Source organism: Phaethon lepturus, unplaced genomic scaffold (assembly GCF_000687285.1).
Source record: "Phaethon lepturus isolate BGI_N335 unplaced genomic scaffold, ASM68728v1 scaffold25807, whole genome shotgun sequence".
In the NCBI taxonomy this organism is placed as follows: Eukaryota; Metazoa; Chordata; class Aves; order Phaethontiformes; family Phaethontidae; genus Phaethon; species Phaethon lepturus.
Window position 1 is genome coordinate 46,716 of NW_010552976.1, and position 9,884 is coordinate 56,599.

The 9,884-nt window shown below is 39.1% G+C and overlaps 1 protein-coding gene across 1 annotated transcript in view; it reads left to right on the forward strand.

The window, feature by feature from the left end:
- The window catches only part of LMO3 (LIM domain only 3 (rhombotin-like 2)), a 50,451-nt gene extending 40,892 nt beyond the window's left edge, over positions 1 to 9,559 (forward strand). Inside the window, exon 3 of the mRNA XM_010291400.1 lies at positions 8,877 to 9,559. Within this exon, the coding sequence (XP_010289702.1) occupies positions 8,877 to 8,982 (106 nt within the window). The 3' untranslated portion in view covers positions 8,983 to 9,559. The remainder of the gene's footprint in view (positions 1 to 8,876) is intronic.
- Positions 9,560 to 9,884: the final 325 nt, after the last annotated feature.

A 9,884-nucleotide genomic window follows, 5' to 3' on the forward strand; every position in this document is an offset into this window, starting at 1 on the left:
CCCGCATCAATAAAAAAGACTAATGTTACTTTCTCTCCTTCAAAAGGCTGTCTGTCAAGTTTAACTAATTAGTATTTATAAAGGACTTTGAGATCCTTTTCTGCAGAAGAGCATAGCAGTACCCTTTCTCATTATTACATTATTTTTACTTTAATTCTTCATTTTTATCACATATATTTCTTTTAAAGTACATTTTGTTTCTTCCTGTTGCCAGAACTGTAATCATTTAAATTTAAAAGATGTTGTTCCCACCATTTTCTCTGTAGCAGCATTGAACTTCCTATGCCATGTTTTTATTTCCATATCCTAACTGCAGTTTATAACAATCCCAAGGATCCAAATGTGTCACTTTGTTCTGAAGCATCACCCATATGGTACAGTTTCAGAACGAATGTCAAAAATGGTAAAATTGTAGCAACTGAATTTTTCAGAGGCAAATACAGGCGAACTTACAGCAACTACATTCAGAGTGGTGGCCAAATCCTGTCAGAGGTTTCACCGAGAGCTCTATTTCTGCGGCTTTGCTGGTAACTTCTGTGAGGTCTAGGAAATGCGAGAACCAATTATGTCCACTCCTTAATGTACCTATTATGTTTTTTCAGTTATTACATGATCCTATTTAGAGTTTTATAGCGTTCTTTTTTTTTTTCCCCCGGTTTCAGGTGGGAAGAAACAGGAGATGCACATTTCTAGGGAAGTAACAAAAAATTAGGAAAATAATAGTCTAACACACTGAAGTTAGATACAGCTCTAAATAAGCTTTGCTAACTCACCTTGTCCTACAGTGTATTATTTTGTAACACTGTAGTCATTTAAAAATCTAACCTCCCTAAAGAACCATAAAATGTACAGCTGCTAATAAGTGTAGCACACTACAATTACGCTCTTTAAAAAAAGCCAAATTGACCTTTTTCATCATGTTGCATGGGAAATTAAAATACCAGGCAAGCAATAACCACTGCTTAAACTATATAATAATGCAAAGTAATTATAGGTTCTAATGCTATTTAAAGTCCTATATCAATTTTGTCTTGCCACAGAACTAAGAGGCTGTATTCTGAGTAAGGCAGGCAGAGCCTCTGGTAGTACCCACTTAAGTAAGACACACACACACTCTTAGGTTTCGTTTCTTAAACCCTTCACATCCCTGTTTTTTTCAAACGATGATTCCAGTATCATTATTAAAGTGCCTAATATATTTCCGTTGTTCGCTTCATTTATTACATGCCATAATGGGGCTGCATATCTTTAGTGTTGGTTATGCACAATTAGCACTTAGTTATTGTCTTGTCACTTCAGCCCATACAAGACAAACTTCTTTAATGTAAGAAGTCAGCTAATCTTCATCAGTCAAGCAAAGCAGACAATGTTTGTTACCCTGAGTGCAAAAGATTTTCATCATAGTTAGCACTCTTGGATCTCAGCAAGTGAACTTTCTTTTTCTTCCCCCTAAAAGTGAAGCTGTTGTGATTATTTTTAATATTCCTCTTTTACCATGACAAGCGTGAACTAATGTACAATTTCACTTTGCAGCTAATATACATAATACTATGCCCTAGGGCCACTGATCCCCCTGGAAAACTGCTGTTAGGTTCTTCTGAAACAGAGCTTTCCTGGGATGTTTAATAACTCTTAACCTTGTCATTCCTGAGCCTTCAATCTAGTCCCTTATTTGATTTTTACTTTGCATGTAGTTTGGCCAAAGGGTTGCTGAAATAGTCTTACAGCAGTCTTAGGCTAGGAACAAAAGAATTGATTTACCTGAAATACTGTCTAGTTCATCTACTCAAAACAGGGAACAGTTCCAGAAGTTTCAGAGAATTTCAGAAATTCTCAAAAGTGGCCCTAATCCTGATTATATTGCAATAGCTCTCATGGAGCCTAATAAAACAGACTACCTGTAGGGTACCTTTCTTCCTCACAATTTGGGGCTAGTGGCACTCTGAAGAATTAATTTTGTGGCTTTTTATAATAAATCCTGTTTCATGGATGCTCCACCTTAGCTCTTCTGTGGTTCCTTGGCAAAGTATCCCACTGACTACATTCTCTCATTAATAAATAGCTTTAAATCTTTTCTTTTTCATTACTTGTATAGCAATAAAAAATAAAAATGCTAGACACCTGACCCATCACCAGGTTTGGAGTGGTTTTATATCTGCTATAAAACTGCTTTTTCTTTTCTTTGAAACTGAATAATCTTGTCAGTCACCATGCCATTAATAATTTCTGTTGCCCTTCTCAGGATCTTTTTTTCTTCCTCTAGTTAAGCTAATCAAAACCAAACAGCAGATTCCGAGTGAGGATGAGTTTATAAGATAGCAGTTTAATTTTCTTTCTTTATTCCACGCTGCCCCTTTGTATGCAAAATAATGTTCTTGAGCTTTTTTAGATCTGCTCTTCCCTTTCACACCAGCCACTATCCCTAATGTGTAACTTATTGATTGAAGAGAATATTTTTATTTACAAACACATCAGAGATATCAAAAAATCACCAACAGAGGTAGCAAGGCCCACCAGCTATTGCAAGACGTGTGTGTTGTCCTTATTCCCCACCTTCACATTCTCTTCCCCCATTAAATTTTAAATCCTTTGGGTTATTCTTTATACTGATAGAAGTACAACATAGCTGGAGTACTACCAGAGAGTATATAGTGCTCTCTGTTCAGTTCCATATTTCAGATTTTCAGTTACCATTGAGGCTTCTTCCTAACAGAAGGAACGCTCATGAGTAGACTGAAATGTTTCTTCAGTTTGCATTACTTTGTCTTCCCCAACACTAAATTTCTCCTCATGTTTTGTGCCTGCTTGTGCCTTCCAATGATTTCTGCCTTCCAAGCTAGCGAATAATTATATTAACTCGCCTCACACCAATCCTTGGGGCAGCCCGTTTCTCAGGCTTGCTATTGCATGGCCCTCATATTCCTGCCTTTTAAATAGTCGATCCTGTCCCAGGTGAGAGGGGACTCCCCATTTTTGCCTAGCGCTTTTTGTGAAAGATTCGGTGATTTTTCTGCTTTTATGTACAACTTCACTGTTTGCTTTATTATTTTTGAGTATCTATAAATCACCATCCAGCTTAAGCCTCTGTGGATGGCTGTTAGACCCCCTTGATTTCAGGGGACTTTTCCGGGCCATAAACTCCATCTCTGAACTAACTCATAATGTGCCTGTCCCCTTTTATTGTCCTCCTGAAGGCTACATTTTCAGAGTGGGAAGAAAAACACGTCTCACATACTGTATTCTAGGAGGACAGACTGGAGACAGGCCTGTAGACATAGACAGGACTGTAAGGGATCTCCTGAGCCACAAAGCCTAGACCCCTGATGTCAAATAGGCACTGTCTTGTATTTTCCTTTTCATAAATATATTCAGCTCTAGGATCTAATTGCTCCATACATCTAGTTTTTGACATACTTTCCCCATTTTTCCTTTATAGTGATGCTTAAAGCTGTGGGGATTTTGTGAATATTAAGCTCTGCTACTAGCCTAAAGTTTTTAGCATCCCCTTATCTTTCATGTCTCTGTCCATGTTATTCTTAATTTGAAGTTTTTCCATCTCCTAAATACCCGTAGAGCTTAGTGACAGTCATCTTAATGGTGCAAGTACTCCCCTTTCTTCCCTGTAAACATACTAAACTTCTCAGAAGCACTTCACCTCACATTGGCAGTAGCCTCAATATAGTTAATTTCTGCAGAAAATTTAAAGGAAAAAAACCTGGAAACCACTGGAAAAATAAACTTGTAAACAGACATTGCCTTTCACACTTTGTCAGATTGCATTTGTGTGACTGGCAAAATGGAGTGGAAAATCTTGCGAGTGGGCTCAGCTGTATCTGTGCTTGACACTTTTGACTACAGCAATGATGTCAGTCTGCCTTCGGCTTTCCCACTTTCCGGAGTTTCCATGTCTTCCTTTCACTGCCTGTCGGCTGCTTTAGCAGCCTGTCCCGTACTTCTGCAATATTTTCTCTCTGCCATTTGAAGTCAACTCAGGGTATGGTTTAAAACCCCCATCTGCTATCGCTGAGGGGTGTTTAAATCAAATGTTCTATCCTTCTATCCAAAAAAGCCTTTATTTTAATGGGAACTGGCCTGAAAATGGTTACACACTCATTCCAATAGCTGTCCTGATGTAGCTGTAAACACTTACCTCCAGTATAAACTGTAAAATGCCCACACAGTGCTGCCTTTGTTCTCTGTCAAGGGAGGGGAGGTAATGCAATGCCAGGGACACCCTTATTTCAAACACCCACATCAGATTTTTGCATGAGTGGTCATTCTATAAATTGCAAAGACCTGAATACTGCTGATTTCCATTGAGTGTCTCGAAATGTAGAATAAAAATTAACACATTCTCCACACCTGCTTTTGAAAAAAATAGTAAATGAAAAGCACACCGAGTTGAGGTTTGTCGTTGTAAGTTGAACCAGGGTTCTGTGTGTATATATGCTACATTGTACTAGTAAAAATGCACAAACCCAGGCACAGCTCCCACATTCCACTCTTTGACAATAAATGGACATTTTGACAGAACCCTAGAGTTAGTAAACCATAGGTGTGGACTGATGAACTGTGATGTAAAAGCATGTCTTTGTTCTCTTGGTGATGCATATGGATTAAGATTAATTTGAGTTATACTGGAAACTCAAAGGAGCTTTAGAAAAAAGAAGAAAGAGGGAAAAGCAGAGGACAAGTTACATCACTGAGTGCACAAAGCAGAGGGGAAGGGTGTGAGTGTAAGTCTGAGCTTGCTTCATCCTAGAGGAAATCAATTAAATGCTTCCAGATTTTGTTTCTTTCTACAACAACAAAGACCTGACATTACCAGAGGAGGCACTTCACACACAGCCATCTTTATTCACAGCAATATTTCTCTCACTTTCTTAAGAAGTCTTTGGTACCTTGACACACATCCTGTACATCAGAAAAGATGACAGACAGCAGTGAGATCTCCTTAAATATCTGTTCTGAACAATGAAACAGCTATTTCTCAAAATGTAAGTTTTATACTTCTTGTGATTAGTCTAGGCACACCTTCCCCTTCCAAACAAGGTGATAACAGAGGTCATTTTGTAATATAAATGGCCTTCCTTTTGCCATTGTAAAATATGACAGGAGTTCTAGGATGTAGGTTAATTATAATGGTCATTCTACTAATGTCACAGTCGTGTCAAAAGTAGTATTATCAATTTATGGCAGTAAGTCCAATCTGGCATGTTAATGCAGCCTATTGTATATTTTTTCTTGTTCATTTTGCCTGCCTATTAAATAAATTGGGTGAGGGTTTTAGGGAAGGCTGAAGACTACCATCTGCCTGCTAGAAGAGTAATAGTCTTGCCTCATTATATACTCCTAACGGAGTGGCGTCTTAATATGCTCCTTGACTCCATGTGATATACGTGCCCAGATTGCGCCCTGCTTTACATCCTGTGCCAATTCCATAAAAAAAACCAACACTTGCCAGAGGTGGAAGGCTAGGCTTGAATTTACCCTTCCACTTTAAAGCTGAGCCAGTTTTACATTTGGTGTGCAAAACCAATCTGAAGTAGTTGCAAGATTTAGCTCTTTGATTTCAGAAGAGACTAAATCTGCTTTTGAGAGTCAAATAAGGTTGAAGGTGTGGATGGACAGAATTTGTCACACTTCATCCATCTATTCGCCTTGTCTCATTGTACTTGGGAGCTAGCATGCCATTTTTATATGTTCTTCCCCTGGTGCTTACCTCTTTGCCACCTAGTGAGTGCATAATTCACACATTTAATACCCGGGGCACATGCAAGCCTCACCGTCAGTCTTTGCCAATGTGTTTCAGCCACTGAACTTGCACAATATGAAAACAGTTGTAAAATTTGGACCATACGTATCTCGAGTAACAGGTTTGCCCCAAGGCTCAGAGGATCACCCCCAGCGTGCAAACGCAGCCCCAGATGAACCCAGAGGGTGTCTTACCATGCAGACAGACCCCCCACCCCACAGGTTATCACACAGCCAAGCGTGTCTAGACAGGCCACTGGCAGCCTCTCCACAAGACAGCTGTACACTTGGAAGGTAAATGATTTGTGGAACTGTGTATGTTTAAACCCACTCATGCGTAAAGCTGTCAAATGCCATGTAGACATAGGTAGAGCATTTCTGGCTCGACATATTAACATAGCAAAAGCAAAAGGCATTGACACTTTTTATTGGGAAAGGCATCCTGACTCCCTCGTGTAGCTGGTGCGGTTTAATTCCAATCGTGGCACTTCTCTGAGGGCTGAGAAACAAAATCCTTCAGCCAGGGTCTTGATGCAAGCAACATTGGAAGAAGTCACATGTGAAAGTATTGCTGTGCAAGTGAATTGCACTTCAGCAGCGTATTTTTCATTTACTAAATATTTAAAACAAATTAGTCCGCTAAGCTCTGTATTACGCTGGAACACAAAGGAATAAACAGCTGAATAACATTCACAGTTTGGAGTTAGTGCTTTCTGCTGGGCGAACAGAGGTGGTCGTGTCTCCCACCAGTGCCTGACCCGCAAGGAGGGATGCCCTGCTGCACAGTAACCCTCTGATGTGGTGGGCACTGCTGGCCAGACATCCCCTGCTCAGTCCCCATCAGTAATCCTTGGGCTAACTGCAACGGAGTGACTGATTTGTCACAATACCTAACTTCCCCTGCTTTAGTCCGCAGTAATCCGTATGTTCCTTTAAGAGAAACTACGAAGGACTATTTATTTGTTTTCTTTTTTTTCTTTTTTAAATGTGACTTCTTTGGGCAAAGCACTTGTACCTATTAGCACTAGTTAAGACTCCTTTACCTAATCTGGTAAGATGCACAAAAGAATTTTTATCAATGGACAGAAATACAAAGGATGGAAACTAGAGAAACTGCCAAAGAACTTGTTTGTTTCAGGAATTCTGCATTTCAACACACCTATGCAAAACACTTTTCTGTTGTTAGTAGCCTAATATACCAGGATTGGGGTGGGAAGGATGGCAGGAACCTGTAAATTCTACAGAAGAGTCTTGATTATAAATAACTTAAAGATTTCAGGATCATTCCTTAATCTCTATTTTCAATCATCATCAGCAACAGGCAGTAATCCTACACAAAAAAAGTCCACAAATAAACAAAACAATTTTCCTTTAAGAGCAGAGCTAATTCTTTCCAATCCACTTTTTTATTACACTATTTTCCCTCTATCTATTTAGCTAGCATAAGGATAAATTTCCAAAGCTACCCAGTTGGAAAATAAATGGGTTCACTGTTTGTCTAGCATTCCAATCTTCACAAATGTAAATCAGTCCAACTGCTACTCATTTAAACCTCCAACTTCACAAAACATTAAAGGACTGCTTTCAATACACAATTTAATCTGTGACAATTCACCAAGATTTCTGCCTGAACATCATTAGGAATTGACTATCTGATAAAGAGAGACCACTATCAGAGGTCAGGCGGGTCAACCGGTGTCATTTATGTAGTTTTACTGGGTCAGCTACAGCAGGCACCACCATTCCAAGGTTAAATTGTTACAATTAAATACATATACAGCTATTCCCATAGCTACTCTGTTGTTAAATCTACCGTAAACACCACAAGCATTTATATCTGACCCTAATTGTGTCCAAGATGTCACCATTTGGAAATTATACAAAAAAGGACATTATAATCTGTTACACATTAAACAATACTTTATGTAGTGAGATCCATAATTAGCTGGGAGAAACTGGTTTCATTTATTCACGTCAGTGTTAAGGGGTTCATTTAGGTTACTTTCTTTCATTTTAATTGGAAGAGTGTGAGCAGTGCCTCCCAATGTATTTTATATGGAGAGTTCACTATAAACAAAGGCACATAACCCTTGCCAAGGCAGTCACTAGGGAAACTCTTTCTCTGTGCGTTGGCCCTATTCACTTGCTCCCTAAGTACCTTCAAGAAGATTGGCTTTGTGGGGGGGGCGGCGGGAGGAAGGGGTTGAGGGGGGTGTCAGTGAAGAGCCTTCTTACATTCACGCGTACTGCATAGCTGGGAAATCCTACTTCACTCGAAGTTTGAAGCCAGCCAGCCAAGCAGGAGCGTTAACGTTACGTGATTTTCCTGCTCATCAGAGAAAATCAGATGAAATATCTCGGTAGCGTTTTGTAGCAATCAGATCATTCTGATGCACGTAATAGTATAACAAGGTAGGTATACTGATACCACGAGAGAGAATTTAGCTGAGTAACTAAGTTTATAATCAACTCCTACAGGGGGGAAAAAAAAAAGGTTTCTCTGCATACCTGCCTGCGTGTCTCTAGTTTGCACCACAAAGTATGTAAAGAAGTCATGTGTAGGCTAGAAACGGTTCTCAGAACCACCGGTTTACATCATTTCTAGTAAAAATATCCAACTGGAATACAACAAGAAATTCTTAACGGTACGCCTGCACAAGACAAATGTAACATATCTCAGCTGAGCTTCCTACTGCATACGATCACTGTGTTTTCCTTCTGATTTGCCTGAAAGCAGGGCATTTACTTTTCACTCAACTCAGTAGCCTGGGATATTTATTCTGTTTTATCTGTGTGCTAGTGACATGATCCAAGACTCCCACAGACTTCAGTGGGCTTTGAATGAAGTCTTTGGCTGGGGAAGCAAAAGCGCGTGAACACACCAGATTTTGTTGAAAGCACAGGATTAATTCTGATACCGGAGCAATTTCTCTGCGGGGCTTTCACATGCGTGCACACGCGCCCGGGTGCGCTGCGACCGACGGCAGAGGTGCGAGCCGTGTTGTCGGTACAACAAAATCGCGAACAGTTGTTGTACAGTCCTTACGTGTAAGATCATATCACAATATCACATCATTCGTCCTGAACCTACCTTTTTTTTTCCTTTATTATTGTAATTTCAGATTTTGTGTTGGAGACAAATTTTTCCTGAAGAACAACATGATTCTGTGCCAGACGGACTATGAGGAGGGTTTAATGAAAGAAGGTTATGCACCCCAGGTTCGCTGATCTGATGCCACATCATTAAGAATACAAAGCACTATGTTCTTTTATCTTTTTTGCTCAACATGTATATAAGAGATGACACAGGAACCTACTGAATAGCATAGATATAGGGAGACAGAATGGTTGCGTGAAATAAAAGGCGGACTGCATCTGTATGTAGTGAAAATTTCTCCAGTTCAGAGTTGAATGTTAATTAAAAAAGGTACTGTACATACAGCTGGATTCTTTTTGCTTGCTCTTGGGGTTTTTGGTTTGTTTGGTTTTTTGTTTCTTTTTGTGTCATTTGGCATGAGATGTTTATTTTGGACTATTGTATATAATGTATTGTAATATTTGAAGCACAAATGTAATACAGTTTTATTGTGTTACCATTTGTGTTCCTGTTTGCTTCTTTGTATTGTTGCATTTAGTACAATCAGTGTCTAAACTTACTGTATATTTATGCTTTCTGTATCTACCAGCTATTTTAAATGAGCTGTATCTTTCTAGTAAAAAGAATTAAAGAGCAAATCCCAACCATTATGCTACACTTAGAGCTTAAGAATACTGTTTACATTAAAACTATTTAGAAAACTGATAACTCTAGCAGCACCTGCTGCTAATGATGCTATGGTTAAGGGTCTATCAGCACTTCTGTTATAAGCCTCTATTTTTCAGGGGTTAAGCATCTGCTGTTTAATTGCATAGATTTTCCTCAAAGAGCACTTTTATTTTACTACAAAATTTTGAAAAACAAATCTGACCGGTTTGGGATGTATTATAAGAGGTGCAAAAGTTAATGATTTTGGGTGCTGCTTTTGTGCCCCTTAGGCATTCAAAATGCCTGGATTTGATTTTTAATTTAGCTGGAAATTAAGCCCTAATGCAAACCAGTGCCTCTGGGTATCTTGTTTTTATATATATAT